The sequence below is a fragment of the Apaloderma vittatum genome, unplaced genomic scaffold (assembly GCF_000703405.1).
Source record: "Apaloderma vittatum isolate BGI_N311 unplaced genomic scaffold, ASM70340v1 scaffold5461, whole genome shotgun sequence".
Taxonomy (NCBI): domain Eukaryota; kingdom Metazoa; phylum Chordata; class Aves; order Trogoniformes; family Trogonidae; genus Apaloderma; species Apaloderma vittatum.
The window spans coordinates 30268-47976 of record NW_009697271.1 but is presented as its reverse complement, the minus strand read 5'-3'; the positions used below and the strand labels follow the sequence as shown (position 1 = coordinate 47976).

General features: G+C 44.9%; 1 protein-coding gene across 1 annotated transcript in view; it reads left to right on the top strand.

The window, feature by feature from the left end:
- Window positions 1–17709, top strand: part of LOC104280038 (unconventional myosin-Vb-like) — a gene marked incomplete at both ends in the record, with an annotated part of 71241 nt that overhangs the window by 25110 nt on the left and 28422 nt on the right. The window contains 5 exon segments of the mRNA XM_009877566.1: window positions 3669–3780; window positions 4784–4995; window positions 7258–7414; window positions 9632–9871; window positions 14668–14907. Coding sequence (XP_009875868.1) covers window positions 3669–3780; window positions 4784–4995; window positions 7258–7414; window positions 9632–9871; window positions 14668–14907 — 961 coding nt within the window.

Sequence of the window (17709 nt, the reverse complement as noted above, 5' to 3'; positions counted from 1 at the left end):
TGGCTGTAGTTTTGGATAAAGCATCCAAAACTTGCTCCTTAAACCACAGACACAAGGCTTAATTTCTGGCATGTCTTATGGCTTATGCCCTCTGTCTAATTCCTGTAGAAGACGAAGAAATTGCTGAGGTGACCAAGTCTCCTGCTCCTGGTCAAGTCCTTGAGCATCCTCCTTGCTGCTCAAGCCTAAAGACGTTTTCTTTTACACGCATATTTTCTGTGCCCTTCCATTCCTTTCATCACCTCCTTCCTTTAGAGTCCTGTGCTGACTTCAAAGCAAAATTCTGATGTTCAATGCTTGATCTCAGCCCTGATTATTTTTTTTTCAATTATTTTTTCTTCCTTGACAAATTTCTGTCCAGTCCTTCATGCCTCTCTTTCCCTCTTTCTCAGTTGTGCAGGTACAAAAATCCTTCCCCTGGCAGCATTTTGCTGACACCACCCATCTGGATCTTATAAATTGGTGATGATAAGGAATTACATTTATTTAGTGGCCCTTGGTGGTTTCCAGCCTCTAGCGATGATGTGTGATTGTGTTGTTTGGAGCATCCTGAAAAGCCGAGATCTGCTTTTATTACCTGCCAACAGGTTGGACTGAGGTGTAACCTTCCCACGATCTCTCCGCCCCTGCTAAGCTGTGGCGTTACGTGGCGCATCTTTGCTCTCATGCTGACGATCACCTGGTGGTCTAGCAGTCTAGCAGGAGGGAAAAAAATTTTCTCTTTCTCGCACATATGCAGAAGAATAAAAAACTAATGTGTGTGCACCAAAGCACCGAGCTATGGTATTTCTGCACCGGAGAGCTCTCTTTTGTAGGTTTGGGGGGATCACGGTTTTTTTCTCTTGAAGCTCGTAGTTGTAAGGTAATTTTATACTGCTTTGAACCTGAAGTGATTTAACCAGGCATGTAACATTAAACCAGAGCGCTTTAATTGCTCGTTTCACTGGGAGGGATCCCGTAACAGCACCTATGAACCTCTGCAGCTTTCTTCTGCTTGTGAACTGGGATTGCAAATATTCTGGTGAAATTCGGACCAGCTGAGCCCTGGTGTGGCAGAGCTTTTGTCTTGGTATTCTGTGGACAGTAACACAAGCAGCTTGATGTCAGGACTGTCATCTCGTACTAGATTGTTCCTGTGTGACCAACTGTGGGTGATCCTGCTCTGGCAGGGGGGCTGATCATTTGAGGTCCCTTCCAACCCCGAACATTCTGTGATTCTGTGTGATCAGCGAGGGTGGTGAGAGCAGCCTGGCTGCAGCGAGGGTGACGCGGTGTTTTTGCCGCTTTTGGCTGTGAACCTCTGGGAGATGTGGATAGAGGACCGGGGATGCCATCAGCCCAGCAAAGAAAGTGCTGACAGGAATCAGTCAGCATATTCCCTGCCTCTTCTATGTCCCATGTGAGACTTAGTCCTAAAAAGTGGGCAATTCTATTTGTATGAAAGGTGGAGTGAAATGGAAACAAGGGGGAAATCAGGTTTTACCGCCTTGTGAAATGAGCTCTGAAGAGCTACCCTCTGTGTAGCGACTTAGGACTTTCTTAATGAATTTCTGCAGGTGTCTGACTCTTGTTTGAAAGCAGCTGTGGGATCTCCCTCTCCCTGTCTTGGTGGAGGAGAATGATGGGTTTTGCTGTTTTCTGCCCAGCTCGGACCCCTGCCCTCAGTTGCACGTGTTGCCTCTTTGCCATCTCTTTGCCGGAGGAGCCCGGGTGGCACCCGCAAGGTGATTTCATCTTCTGAATAGCAGCGGTTAATAATATCAGCCCCTCAATTGGCTCTGGCAGGTTAATGGGAATACTCCCTCCCTTTTCTCTCTGCTTTATGCTCTCCCTGGCTTGAGTAATACCGAAGCCAGGCAGGAGGTCTCCGGCGTCGCGCACTTGGCTGCGCGCCTCGGGCACTACGAGCTCCGCTTCTCTGGTCAGGTTTGATTTGGAGCTGTGTAAAGCCTCAGACGTGCTTAAAATGAAAACGGGTTTTATTTGCACAAAGCAAAAGGGTTGAGGTGCGGGTACAAAATGGGAATTGTAATTGTAAAGCAAAGGCGTTTAGAAAGCAAGGAGAAAGCAAGTTTAAGATCAAACTCTACGTGACACAAGCCCGTAGTCTTGCGTAATCTTTGTGTTCAGTTTTTCTGTGCCTCATCCCAGAGAGAGCTCCCCATAGCAGATATGTCTGAACTTGCCCAGTGATAATTCAATGGTTTCGGTCATTTGAGGGTGGGTGGTGTTGGCTGTCAAGCCCCAGGGCTAGACAGGGAAGAAATCACCACTAAATCTGGCTACTGCGGAGTTAATCTGAGCAATTTGCTTTTTCTCCATTCCCGTGGTAAATGTTTTCTTCTACTGTGCTGTTTTAATTAGAGTATTGGTTTTCATCAAACTGCCTTTCCTCCCCTGCTCTGTTTTCTGGACTGATGTGATACTGTTGGTCATGGATTTTGAAATATATGCTATATTTCTGGTATGCCTGTCTTACTAAATACCCCAGCTTTCAAGTGTAAGGACCCATCACGAGCATCGCTCTGGCCCTTTACAGTTTATTCTTGCCCCGTCTCTTAATTTCTGAAAGTGGAAGAACTGGGTGCAACACCAAAAAAAAAAAAAAAAGGGGCATGAATGGGGCTGCTGGGCAGAGGAGGAGATGTTTCTGTATGGCTTCTCCTCATACAGTGTCTTCTCATTTTGACTGCCAGAACATCCGTGTGGGTGAGGATCAGGCTCGCAGATGGTTTTGTTGAGCAAGGGCAGAAATCAAAATCTGTGCAATTCACTCCAATCTTCCTCTTACGCGTATTCTTTTGAAATAACTATGGTCATATTTGACATTGCTGGAAAAACCTAGTGTTTTAATTAAAAACTCAGGTTTTGAGGGGTCCGTAATTTTCAGTGTTAATTTGGAGAAGGCTGAAACTTGGCAGATGCTGAGCCAATTCCAGGATCTGGTCTGCAGGATCCACATCTAACAGCAGCATCAGGAGATATGATATTTCCTAGCGTTAAAATGTTGTGTTCTAATTCCTTCAGTTACTGCTGCATGTTTGGAAACTTCACTGCTGGTGACAGTGAAGCATCTTTTGAGTGGCTGCTTTGTCTTCTCAGAGTCCAGAGATTTGGTGTTTGTGTTAAGGATTTCAGCCACAGACCTCAACATGGAGCAATTCGTGAATTAATTGTTTCAAATTAATATACAACAGAGTTTGGAAAAACAAAATAAGGAGGAGTTCCTGTTTAATTCATTCTCTATCATCTTATCGAGGTTGACTTTTAAAATTTTTTGTGTTGCCAAATCACGGGATCCATGATGTCTTCAAAATTAGCACATCCATTCCAAAGGGAACAGGATTTTTGCATTTAACTGGTAAAATGCAGCAGCTTGGGAAGCGCATCAGGAGGAGTGAAAACAAGGAGATCCACGGCCTTTCTGTTCCAGGCTAGAAATGCACCGATAAGGCCGTTCAGTGGCAGGGGAGTGCTGAAGCTGGGGTTCAAGTTTGGAGTGACCACACTTCTTTGAGGTGGCTTCGATCCCTGTTGAGAGTGGTGGTGAGAGGTCCCTCGGGATATGAGTTTCATATTTTGACTCGTCTATGACTCCAAATTCTTTATTTCAAGGACATAATGGCTGGCCGGCATGCAGACTAAACCTGTGTGTGCTTTTCTTTCAGATGGTCCTACCACGACTTTTTCAACAGGTATCGTGTTCTTATGAAGAAGAGAGACCTCTCTAAGAATGACAAGAAGCAGATCTGTCAGACCCTGTTGGAAGACCTCATTAAGGTGAGCTGGGACCACATCTCTGGTAATGATTTTTACAACGTGGAATCTCTTGATTGCGGTCAAGCTGAACATGGTTTCAGTGCGAATGAAGTCCAGAGTTCGCTGTTGCTGGCTCTACGTGAACCAACTGGCCACGTTTAGAAAATTTGTCCACCCACAACCCCTCCTCTTGGCTTTGGTTAACCAAAGCTGGAGCACATTCTAGAGGCCTGGATTGGGCAACATAGTGAAATTTAGTCAATCATTAAATGCCTCTTTGCACAACTGAGTAAGAGATCAATGTCATAAATGCCCTATATTGATGTATGTGAGACCTTTAGTAGCCACTAATACGTAGAAGAGGCATCCCATAGATTGGGACATTTTTCCCTTAAGCAAATAATAAGTCTTTGCTACCTCTCCTCACCAAAACGTTACTATTCAGATTTATGTGCAAATGTGCACGTTGAGTTTTTTTCCTGTTCTTTTGCCGCTGAGCAGCACAGAATATGCACTACGCCTTAAACCTGGTTTTAATTTTCGATCTCTGTTTTACTCATGGGGTTTTGATGAATTTACTCAACTGAATTTCTCTCTGCAAAGGCCGTTCTCCTAATGCACCAAGTATTTCCCTTTGCAGCAGAGACTTTGGCAGTGCATGTATGACTCTGCAGATGTAGGCCTTAATCTTTCTGAGAGAGAGATCTTTTCTTGAAGTCCTCTGATACTGCATTGCTCTGTAAGAAAGAAACCCACAAAATGCAAAAATGATTCGAAATTTGTGTAAATGTACGGAATGTAAGACGGAATCCTAGCACAACATTCCTTGATGGTTGTATAGAAACTTAGGTGGTTTGTAATCCAGTAGTATCTTGATCACCCAGTTAAGTGGAGATGTGAGCCGAGCTGATAAATTTGATTCAGAGTGTTCTATTAAGTCTGTATCTACTGATCAACATAGACTGAAGAAAAGAATAAAATGTTTGCCTTAATTAAATTTAGTTTCCTTTATGCTTTTGAAAAGGATCCAGACAAGTTCCAGTTTGGACGTACCAAGATCTTTTTCCGTGCAGGCCAGGTGGCATATCTGGAGAAACTACGAGCAGATAAGTTCAGAGCTGCCACCATCATGATTCAGAAGACGGTGCGGGGCTGGCTGCAGAGGGTCAAGTACAAAAGGCTGAGACAAGCTGCTGTCGTCATCCAGCGCTACACGCGTGGGCACCTGGCACGGAGGTGGGTCCTAGGAAGCCCTCTGAGGAAGGGCTGGCTGGGAGGTCAAGCGGAAAAATATTTTTGAGCGCTTCGATTTCCAATCTGTTCCATCTTGAATGCTTGCAACCTGAGCATTTCTTATGAGAAACACTGAAAGTTCGTTGCGTGGGTTGTTGCCTTTTGACCTCATGAAAACAAGATCCGTCTTGCGCACGTAGGTACCGGTGTGGTGAAAGTTTCTGTGCTGAAGAGAGAAGACATTCCTGGCCCCTCTCTCTGCCTTTGTTTGTGGGCAAGAGATCAAAATTCTTTGTCTCAATTTGGTTTTCGTATGTACATTAATTTTATGTGCTGGACCAGGGTTATAACGTAGGCAGCTAGGTTATAATCAGATGGCTGAACAACTCTGAGACGTTTAGGTGGGAGCGTTTCGCAGAACTAATAGGGACTAGCCCTGGCAGAGGACATTTGGATGGGCCAGCGAGCACTTTGCTGGTTGTTATGCGCTCCTTTTCTGCAGCGACCAGGTTTGTGCCTCCTTGGCATCCAAGAATTGATTTGCTGTATCCTCTGTAACGAGAAAAATCACTCCCAAATCACTGCAATGGGGCTGTTTACCATACAGAGCAGCGCTCAGCAGTCTGCTAAGAGAAGCTGTGGTGTGTTAGCCATGTGGTTTGGTTCTGGGCAGCAGTGTTCACCTGGGCTCTGAGCTAGCATCCTCCCATCAGAAGTGCTGCTTCCTTATCAACTACCTGGTTAATTCCACGCTTGGGCAACACTGGGTGCTGCCTATATGCTACAGGGCACCTGCACAGTCCCTTCTTCACTCCTGGTTGCTGGATGAATGTTGGTTTCTATCAGTTATTGGGGCAACTAGGGGTTAAGAGCTTCCACATACTGTATTTTGGAAGAACTTCAGAGATGCTCACTGAATTTCTGGTATTTGTTGTGCTTGTGAAAGGGATTGGTGGCATGGAGAAACCAGGGATAAGAAGGTCTCAACTAATCAAAGCTGGGCAGTTTGATGACTTTTATTTAAAACCAAGAGCAGGATTGTCTTATCCTCAGAGGTCCATGTACTTCTCTAGGTTCATGGTTGTGGGCCCCACTTGGCACTCTTACAGGCCCTTGAAGACAAGGCAAATGAGACCTAAGCAATAAGAGGAAGGTGAAGAAAAAAGAGAGTCGGTGATTAAGTTGAGCCTCTTTGATGGGCTCTCCATGCATACTATAAGACGTGGACATATATAAATATTTGACTTTGCGTCACCCAGCTGTCCTGCTAGTGAGGGGAGAGGGGGATCCTGGTGATGTGCGAGGTGTGAGTTAAAGAGAGGATGGAAGCCGATGTACCAAAACCACATGCTGCAGGGTTTCCTCAGCGTGGCTTTTCCAGTTCACCTCTTCGTGCAGGTTTCATGGGGTGAACGTCATCTGAGTAACTGCTTTCTCCTCTTTTTCAAAACAGACCATCCCCTCATCCTCACTCTGGTTCGCTAAATCCTAACGAGAAACCATCATCCTTGACAAAGAGAATATATAAGCAAATCCGATATGGCTCTTTTAGTTTTGGTATGCTTTTCACAAAATAAAGAAGTGGATGAAATATCTGTGTAATGCTTCATGCTGAGAGCAATAAATTAATCACAAATTCAGCAAAACAGGCTAATTATCGAATTAAATGGAGGTTTTATGGGCATTTATTAACCTGTGTAACGGCAAATTGAACATTAATTCAGCTGGAGAGTGGCAGCAACATGGCACGGAGTTGACCACATCCCTCATTATTTTTTCTCTGTGAATTGCCTGGGGCTCTCCTTGTGAATGTTGCCAAACCAGTGCACACCAGTTTAAATGTCAAAGCAATTTGCTGCCGTTTTCACTGAGTTGGTAGATACCCTGCGCGACACTTGCTTTTTATCGTTAGGGAAGTGATGGAGCCCACTGGAACATTGATTGGCTCAAGTATGTAAAGCAGAGAGTTCAAACCAAAGGAAAGGCTGGAGAATACTTGTTTTTAACGCTGTTTAGGAACAATGAGGCATCTTGATTTCTGTTTCCAGCACTCCTGGGTGCTGATTGCACACACGTTCCCATTATTCTAATGGAGACGTGCTATCAGCCACTCTCTTCTTAGCCCTGCTGCTGGGGCGGTCTTTCTTGAATACCCTCAAGCTGCTTTCGGGCAAAAGGTTTTTATATGTCTGGTTTAAATCTTATTATGACAAGAAAGAGGAGGAAGTTAGTTCTGCTGCTCACCCTTTTCCCTGTGCTTTGCAGGCTTGCCGAGCACCTGAGGAGGACAAGAGCTGCCATCGTCTTCCAGAAGCAGTACCGAATGCTGCGGATCCTCCGAGCTTTCCAGAGGGTCCGCAACGCCACCGTCACCATTCAGGCTTTTGCTCGAGGCATGTTTGTCAGGAGGCTTTATCACAAGGTACATTAGAAAAGAGCAAGAAGAGCCTTTCATGTTTACCTCCGCTGGCGCGGCGTGGCAGCGATGCGTTTGTTGTGGCCGTTTTGATGTTTCACGATGCCGACTGCCTCTGGTGTTTCTGGAGAGTGCACGGCGACGGCGAGCATTGCCATTTAAAGCTGTGCAAGCAAAAATGATTTTGGCAGCAGCGCCTCAGCGGAGCAGCTAAATGAAGTTAGTCATTTGGATGCCGGAAGGCATTGTGCAAATCTGGAAATGTCATTTGATCTAACCCAGACTCTGCAAAAACCTCCCTGGCAAACTGCATTTGTGTCTGAGCTATGCTGCAGGTGCTATCTCTAGCACGGTAGGAAGACCAGTAGGGTCTGTCGTGGAAGGCATCAAGTCATTTATTGATATAAATGGCTCTTTAATTAGTTCTCTCCATTAGCTTTCTCTGTTAAACCAGGAGCTGAGAGCAAGGAAGTAAAGGTTTGATGACAGCAAGTGGTACAGCGAGAAATCTCTCAGGAAACTGAGAATGGCTTTGGGGAGTCTTCTGTCCACTCCTCAGATTCAGCCTTACTTTGGTAGTCACCTAATTTTGTGCCTGGTTGTGGTCATGGGGATACTGGAAGAAATCAGAGGCACGATGAGCCAGGAGGGGAGACCCTGTACCTGGAGATGATGGAGGTTGCCTGAACACCTTTGTGACCCGCCAAGAGAGATGCTGGTGGTCAGGAATTTGTCTATTTCAGCATCTGTTCTTTAAATCAGAAGCCTCCCCGGGGAAAGCAGCTGGTCCAGCATTTAAACCCTCTGAGATTCAAGGCAACCCAAAATCTTAACAAGGTGTACAAGATGACTGAAAATCTGAACGTCCTTAATTTCTGGAGCACCTGGGTGCAGGTGTCAGTTCAAGTGCAGATGCAGGGCTGCAGGTGATGCCCTGTGGGGTCAGGGCATGCCTAGTGCCCACCAAGATGTCGCTGCACGGCTGGAATAGGTCCCCAAGGCATAGGACTTCTTCTAGCAGTTGGACTTCTTGTAGCTTTTGGGGCACCCTCAGCTTTCTCCATCTGTCAGAGTGCCAGGGCTGATGACATACAAAACTTATTTCAGTTTAAATCCTGCTACATCCTAAGTTCACCCAATCACTTTATTCCAAGTTAAAATTTGCAAGTGCGAAGAAAGCCTTAGGATGAAACAAAAGATTTTTGAGAGAAGCTGATATAACTTTTGTGATACAACTTATCCCAAACTAATAACAGCAAAGTGTTTTGTAGTATTTAAATTCTCCTCCTGTTTCTTTCCTCATAATACTGCAGCATACATCAGCGTAAGAAAGTAATTAACAACATGCTGATTGTATCTGTGTTATGTCAGCCTTCAGTTTTAGAGGAAAAAATTGAACTATCACCTACCGAAAATATTGCTGTAAATTTCTGGGAGGAAGTTCAATGCAAAAGGGACAAAGTTTCACAAAACCAGCTATAAATTTCTAGAAATTGAGTCATGCAAGAGAACTGAAAGGACTCCTTTATTTTGTTTGAAGGTTATCCACATGACAAGAAATCCCAACAGGACAGAATTTATCTGCAGTATAAATTATCATAACGCAGAAGTGTAACACAGGGAAAAAAAAAAAGTCTACAAACCTGTTGAGGTGTGAGTTACGCCTGATGCTGAAGGGCCAGTCAGTTTGTTGCAGACTGTTGGTGTGTCTGTTAATGGCTATTTATTCTGCCGGCTACAGATCTTCTTGATCTGCTCGGTACTGTTCTGAGGTGGCCCATGAAGTCTCACCTGGGGGTGAGATGTCCCATGCAGATGTCCTGTGTCCCCATCGAGTCCTGTGGTCACCAGCCAGGATCTCGTTCCCTCATTTCACTGGTCAGGCAGGTCTTGACTCTTTTTAGAGAGCAGAGTAGCTCTTAAGAGAGGATTGGATGTGTCCTGCCTTCATCAGTTGAGCACAGTGACTGGATAAAACCCCAGGAGAGGGGGTGGAAGCTCTCCCTCTTGTCTGTGAAGCAGGATGCAAAATAGCCTCTATCTCCAGCCATCACCCTCTGCACCTGCCAGACTGTGGTAGGAGCAGGAGACTTGGAGGAGCATCCCTTTTGAAGGCGGTTTGGGTGGTGTGGAGTGCCGTGTTGCAGCCAAACCGGAGCTGTCACCACTTTTACGGGTGACTTTTCTCCCTTGGTCATCCCATTTCTTGCACGTGTGTTGCAGATCCTCGCGGAGCACAAAGCTACCATCCTCCAGAAGTACCCCCGCGGCTGGCTGGCCCGCACTCGCTTCCGCCGCGTCAGGGGTGCCACCATCGTCCTGCAGTGCTACTACCGACGCATGAAGGCCAGGCAGGAGCTGAAGGCGCTGAAGATCGAGGCCCGCTCGGCACAGCACCTGAAGAAGCTCAACATTGGCATGGAGAACAAGGTGGTCCAGCTTCAAAGGAAGATCGATGAGCAGGTACGTCCTGAGCTGTGCTGGGACAAGTGCGGTTCTGCTTTGTCTTTCTTCTCCTGTCCCTCCTAGGAAGGATTTTATCTTCCCAGGAATGTCTTGGAAGGGTGTCCTGGTGGTGGCAGCCTTCTGTTACTGCTGGCCAGAGGCTTGTGGGGGTGGGAGACCACCACAGAAGTGCAGATTCGCTGGGGTGCTGGGCCTGAAGAGCTTGGTCAGCAAGCTGCAGAAACTGCATTGTCATTGTGAGAACTGCACAGAAGCACTTAGAGGAGGAAGATAAAATGGCAGTTTTGAAAGCCGTTGCTTGAAAAGCCAGGCCAGCTCCCTGTGTCCAACAGGCTTTGGGATGGATCGTCCCGTTATTCTTTCTGCTTTGCAAGTGCTGAGGATGCAGAGGGTCTGCCACAGTTTGTTATATGGAGCCATGGTGTCTTATGGGTCAGTGTTACCTAGGAGGTAAGCAGTAAATTGGGTAAATACTGACTTTGCAAAGTAGTTGGAGCATGTTTGCATTACTGGATGTAGCAACTGCCCAGAAGCAAGAGCCATGGTGGGGCCTGGGACAGCGTGGTACGAGTGATTTATGCCCCTGTCGACGGTTTGATGGTCTCAGTGTGATGACTTGATCAAATGTCACTTGCCATTAATGAGCTGCAGGATAACAGTTTGAACACACACTTAGGAGGAGGGGTTTTCCACCTACTGATATGTAACTGATGGGTTACTCTGATCATAACTAACAAGTTACTGTGTTAAATATGCTCTATGTCACTTCCTAGTGCTGTACAAGGACTTCAGGGATGAATGTGGGAAGTACTGAGTAGGGCAGTTGTATCCACTAATGTTAATGGAGAAAAGAATATCCACCCACATCCTTAAAATGCCCTTTTACAGGCAGCAGAAACATTCTAAGTCAGGATCCTTCTTCCTGGTAGTGCCAGTTGTTAGTAACTGCAGTTTACGATTGGGTTTGGGATGTTGTCAGAAATGCTTATACATCACACGTGGTTTCCTCGCTGCCTTAAATCTCTCCCGTCCCCGCGTGACACAAGAGATCCTGCCATGAAGAAGATGAGAAATGACTCTGCCTTGGCTCAGATACTGCAGAGTCGAGACACCCGGGGATTTGCATTACTGCTGGCCGCGTTCGTTGCGGTATTAATTGGCTGCAAAGGGTGCACCGCAGCAGCGTCTGGCTTTTAAACCGCTGCATTTAATTGTAAAGTGCCTGCCTGCATATTTAGATTTTTCAGACAGACTGTAGCTTGGGAAAGGGAAAACTTAGGTGTGGGGTTTTCTATATATTTATGTGTATCAGAAACCTGTTTGATGTGACTCTTCCTCTAGAAGGTATTTGGTGGAATTAATGAGGACGAGTAATTTCAGATCCATATAGTTGAGCTGGACTTGTGCAGTGAGCGTGAACATCTGCCTTAGGTCTGCTGAGCTGCTGGACTTGGCTTCTGAGCAGCAGTATTAATTTATTTTTTTAGGTTTTTTGTGTTTGTTTTGTCATTGGTGGTTTGTTTGTTTTTTTCCCCCAATTCCTTGCCGTCTACTGCTAGGAGAAGTGCGTGGGTGGAACAATAGAGATTAAACAGTCTTTGGTTAATGTTGGGTTTCCTGTTGTGGATGATACAAGCAGCGGAAGAGTCTGCTGCTGGGGAAGGAGACATGGAGAGCTTTTAAGCAGGCGGAAATAACGGGCTGGAGCTCATCTTCATGTCCCTTGCTGTCTGCACAGACTCTGCTGAAGGAGTCGCTTTGACGCTGTTTAGCTTTTGCAGGAAAGAATTGCTGCTCTGTGTTGCTCGTGGTAGTCTGTCCAGTGAGGTAATTTTAACCGTTGTTTCAGGACTGACATGTTTGCCTGGGATGCTTTGGAAGTGCCCAAGAGCACTGTTCCAGCAGTTTTTCCTTTCAGTGCACTGGATTTTAATTTTTTTTTTTTCAGGCAGCAGCGAGTTTGTTGCATCGTGTTTTCCGTGAAATGTCTCGATTTCAGTCCTTGCTAATCTATAAACACGATCTTCCAGAATACCAGTTAGCTTTTTAAAGAAAAAAGAAAAAAAAGAATAAATGACAGGTAACTAGGGGAGCTGCAGTTGTATCAGTTTCTCACTAGCCATGGAAAAAAATGTATTTTTGATACTTTCTCTCGTGCATGAATAGAGACCTGCAATACTCTGTGTGCCCCTGAGGAACAGAAAATCTTTCTTTGAAAACGGGACAACCTACTCTTACATGTCATCCCCAGCTCACGCGCTCTAGCATCCATCGGTGGGCCTATTTAATTCGGTTTCTAAATCAGGTGAGGGATTTTTTTTTTGCGCATGGAAGGAAGGTTTAAAACTGTTTTGCTGCAAAATATCCTCACTGGGCCACTTTCCTCTATCCACATTGGACCAATTGCCTCTTTTTCCCAAATTCTTTTCAGTCAAGAGAGTTTTTTTTAAATGTGCGTGTTATAGCTGCCTGAGATGCTGTTAAGGCTGTTACCTAATGCAGTGTTATGTGTTCCTGCAGCTAATATTTAGAGTCCCAGCGAGCTCCTTACTCTGTCTCTGCAGGCACCAGTAGCTCCGTGAACATTTATTGTGAATAAAAGTAGTTTGGGTGACAGGCGTGATGAAGTTGTTGTCTCTGCCGTTGGTGGCAAAATAAACTTGAGATTGGTTCACAGACCTTGGGTTGAAACCAGGACTGTCCCAGCTCTGCTGGGCTGGGTAATGATTTAAAATAAAGCCAAGCTGAGGTTTAACGGGGTGTGTTGAGCAATCTCTCACTGCAGCAGCGAGCAGCTGTTTCATGGGAGTAAATGCTCTCTAGTAGCTAATAACAAAAAAGAAGGATAATTTTAAAAAAAAAAAAAAGCATTCCTGTGCATTTATCTTGTATCTGGATTGAAATTGTGGTTGTCTGGTATGTGAAATGATAAACCCTGGGATACAGAGCCATAAAACGCTGTGTGTTGGAGAACCAGCAGGGGCTGGGGGAGGTAAGTTTGTGAACCAGGGTGGTCACTGCTGTTCTCTGCAAAGGTTTTCTCTCCAGATGGGTCTTTCTGGAAATGACTTTGGTCACGCGGAAACATTAATCCATTTAACGCCACGCGAACACCGAGTTTTGGCGTTTGCTAGTAATTCATTCCAAAGGAGCAAAGGAAAAGGTGTTGGAAGTCCCTTGTTTACTTGGTTTTCCATCTGAGGTGTGACTGGGCCTTGCTTCGGAGCACTGAGACCGCGGTGAGAGAGGGTGTTTTGGGAGGTCACCTCGAGAGGGGCCAGAAGGGTAGTCAGAGCGATGGTGAAAGAGACGGTCCTACAATCTGCGTTGGGAGTTTAAAAGAGTCTAATCTGAAGTGTAGATGGAGATTTCAGTATCCAGTCGCTCACCATGAATTGTGCAGGGGCCTGTCTGGTCTGGAAGAACCTCTGTAGACCTAGAAAAGGAAATTCTCTACTTTTGTGGGTGTGTTTTTTTCTCTTTCAGGTTATAAAGTTCAGGGAAAACGTACTTGTAGTGGAGCTAATGGGAGCCTCTGACATAGATAGATCATGCTTTTTCGCAGCTTTTTTGTTTTTCCTTGCTTACTTGACTCTGGTGAACATCTTAGGGCAAGAAGTTGCATCTCAGGATGTGTGACTTTGCATCTTTGTGGCTTATCCTGACCAGTCAAAAATGTATATGAGGACTTCTCTTTTTAAAGATGATACATTAATGTTTTCTAGCTTTTTCATCTCGAGCTTTTCTGAACCTCCACATCAGCTAAAAACTTCTGGGTGAAAGGAGCAATTTCTCATGAGCTGATGTGACTCTGCTGTTGACTAAAGCTCTGAGAAGCAGCAAAAGGCCGAGTTGCCGATTACCAGGACAACAACCTCCTGTCAAATCTTTTCCAGGAAAGACCAGAGCTCGTATTTCTGATACATAAGTGAAACACCCACCAAAGTCCTGTTAAGAAAGGAAAGCCTTTTGGATCTGTTGTACAGTGAGCCCCAATCTTTAAAAGTGAAAGCTTTCAAAAAGGGAACTTTAAAAAATACAGACTGCAGTTTAAATTTCAAAACGATTCTTTTGCTCTCATGATTATCCACCTAATATTAGCAAAGCTACTTAGTCTTGCTATCTGTAGCTCTTGGGCTGTTGTGATTTCACTGTTGTCTCTGGGGCTGGCCAATAATAATGATATTTTATTAGTCACAGCATAGTTCCCACTAACTGTGATTTGAACCACAAAAATCAAACGAGGCTGCTGAAGTTTCAGGTCTTAAAGCTTGGGAGCAAATCATTGCTAAGTGCTACAAAAGAGAAAATCTGAAGAAATGAAAAGGCAGTTGAGCTGACACATGACCGAAAGCTGGGTTTTAGGGAGCTCTTTGTGCTCGAGGCAGCAATTATGCTACAGTGTGTTGTCACTCCAGGTTCCTGCGGGCATGGGGGTCAGGAACAAAAGGATAAACTGCAAACCCTGTATTACAGGCACACAGAAAAATTGCAAACCAGTTGTATTAAGCAGCACTCTTTGGAAGCTGTAATAAAAGTGTATTTTTCCTTCTTCTGGTTGCCAGTGCTACCAAGCATCGTTTGCATTTGTGTCGAGTGTAATGTCAATTTAAGTACTTGTATAATTGTTACCAAAATGTAATTGAGCTTCTGTCAGAGTTTTGAAATTGTTTTCAGTTTTTGAGCACTTTACCCACCATGCCCAAGGATTTCTAACTGTTACTTTTGTAGTGTGTCAGTGCATGGATCTTGCTGATGGACTTTTTTCCTTCTTTTTGGGATGTTGGCTGCAGAACAAGGAGTACAAACTTCTGAACGAGCAGCTCTCTGTGCTCACGTCTGCCCACTCCTCCGAGGTGGAAAAGCTGAAGCGGGAGCTGGTCCAGTATCAGCAAAGCCACCGGGGTGATGGCAACCAGCTTGTCAGCTTGCGAGAAGAGATGGAGCACCTCCGGCTGGAGCTTGAGAAAGCTCATGGTGAGAGGAAGGTTGTGGAAGACACCTACAGTAAAGAGAAAGACCTGCTGAAAAAGGTAAGTCTGTTTGTCATGTCCCATGTTAGTGGTCATGCTGGTGAAAGCTCGCCCTTCACAAGTCTAAAGCAGAAGTACTTAAAGAATAGAAATTAAGTCTATTTTTTTAGTTTTTGTCACTGAATGCCCTTAGAATTTGCCTGTGAAGTGGATCGCAGGGAGACTCCCAGTGGGAGCAGCAACTGCATGATGTTAGGAGGATGCTCCATCTTGATGCCTTTTGTGGTTGCCAACCACAAAGAAACTCCCCAAACACAGATACATCTGGAAATAAGGGTGCTTAATAACCAGAAAAAGCTGGTTTGCAGCAGTTACTCTAGAATAGCGCTCTCTGTGTGACAACCTGAAGGTAGGTTGCTTTTGGAGAATTAAAAAAAAAAAAAAAAAGTCTGGAATTACGTGCATTTTTATCATTGTGGAATAGCGACAGAGCATTTCACTCAGCAGACCTGCCCTGACCAACCTCCTGCTGTGGATGAACCCTTGGATAATGGTTTTGGGTGAGGACCTGTGGGGACTGTGCGGTCAGAATAACTCAATCTGAACCACCAGCGCAGCTGAAATGCAGTTTGGGATGTGTTTCTCACACAGGCAGTCATGCTACGCAAGCGTTGTCTTGTCTCTGACAGCTCTTGGTCCAGCCAAGCAGTTACTCCGCTCTCTTTGCGCGTGTGTTGCGATTGCACCCTCACAGGGACTTTTGGAATCGATGATTTTCTTTTCTCCAGCACCAAATTAGAAGATCCTTTTTGGCAGAGGGCGCAGTTCATTAGCTGGCTGCAGCACAGGCTTTTAGAGCCTGAAAGGGTGCTTTATTTTGAAGGTGATGCAGCTGAGGAGAGACTCCTTCTCTTTGTTCCTGATTGCAAATCCCCTTCGAGCACTCAGAAGAGAGGTTGATTTCACGACCAAAGAAATGCTTTCAAAAAGCATGAAAACAAAGCAAAAGCCTTCCCTTGTCGTAGAAATGCCTACAGCAAAGCAAATACTATGCACTTGACCGTGACAATAAATAGTTTAATTAAAAAACATAGCATTTCTACTACACAGTGCAGGCTCCCATTTGTGGCATAAGCTTGCAATTACTGCCTTCGGGTCCTTGTCGGTGGAAAGGCAGAGACCTGTTTCCTTCCTGGAAGCATTTGTTTAGCCAAAAACACTTTCTGCAAGATTTTTGAGTAGTTCTAATAACTGCCAAAAGCGTGAGAAGTGTCGTAAAATGAATTCAGATGAGAAGTGCTCTTCATCTTCAATACCAAGATTACACCATGGCCGTGGTTGTGGTAGGACGCCTTCGCTCTGGAGGTGATACCCCAAGGCATCACATACCTCTGAGTGAGACTGAGATGACAGCCTTAATTTTGTCAACTTGAGCTGGCCTTTTCTTTTTTTAATTTAATTTTTTTTATTGCAGCTTCTGCAAATCCATGTTAGTTATGATTTTGTGACTCAGAAAGCCCTTTAATCTCTTCCTTTTTAGCTTTTTTCACCAACTCCTTTATTTCTGAATAGTTACTGTTATTTCATTTTGTGGTAAAGTTTATATCAGCAGATTTTGGTGAGTACCAACAGCTCTTCCTAGGGCTTTCAGCTGTAATCATCTCACTTAGTGAGGTTGGGTGATTCAAAGCCGGGCAAGGAATTTTATTAGGAAAGTCATAAATGCCATCGTGCTTTTCTCACAAGTGTAGGGGAGTGCTGGCGACAGATCTCATGAGTGGGTTGTTCAGTGTAACACCGAAATGAGCCATCACGAGTGTTCACTGCTCAGCATCTTCCATAGAAATCCTTCAAAGCAGGTGCTGTTCCTTCTGAAGCACCTTCAAAGATCTGTTCCCCGCAGAAAGATGGGCAAGCGGTACAGAAAGTGGTGATGTAGGTGCCAGGGATGGGTTCTGCGCTGCTTAGCCACTGTGTAACCTGCTCTGCTTGCCTCTACCTGTGCTTAATGGACTGGTTTCATTCTCACTGGGTTTCTGTTAAACACAAATATTGAATTCCAGCTTGTTTCTGTTCCATGCAGAAACAGGAATTTGATAAACAAATTCAATCACTTAAGATTGCATCTTAAATATATCTATACCCAATCTGGATTAGAAATTTTTAAACTTGGGAGTAGTTGTTATAGATTCTACCAAGTCTTTCAGTTCCAAAATATCCCTCCAGCACAGTTGAAAATAGTCCCAAGTTTTTGTCTGATTTTATTTTCCAGCCATCATAGTTTTGTTGTCCGGGCAGAGGAGTTCATTATGAGCAGCTGTTAAAGAGCACTAGTAAAATAATCCCAGTGCCTTTAGTCTTGTCCCAGATGGGATGAGTCGAGTTCCTTGCTGTCCCATTGCAGCACGTTTGCCTTCCCTTCTATCACTCTTGCAGCTCTTCTCCAATTTTTTAAGAGTTCTTCCTGATTTGAGGACACTAGTGCAGTTCTAATGGCTGCACGTCTGCTGTGCTGTTAATTTGATGTGGTGGTGAAGGCATGCGATTGGTTTTGGGTGTAGAATATTAAAATCGTGGCTCAATTCAGAGCATTCAAAACACCATTAGCTCTGCGCACCTTAAACTGCAATTTCTTCGCTTTCTCTCTCCAGACTCCAGCTTTCCTACTATATATAAAGATGCAGGAGACTGCAGTCTCATGCAGGCAGCTGGAGCAAATGAATGAATCGGAGAGAGAAGGGTAGTGTGATCTTCCAGTTCTGTGCACGGGATGTGGGTGCTTCAGTCGTGACATACAGTAGAACAATTATTCTGCTTTTATCCTCGCCATACGTGTAGTGAGGATTAGTGTACCTGGCACGT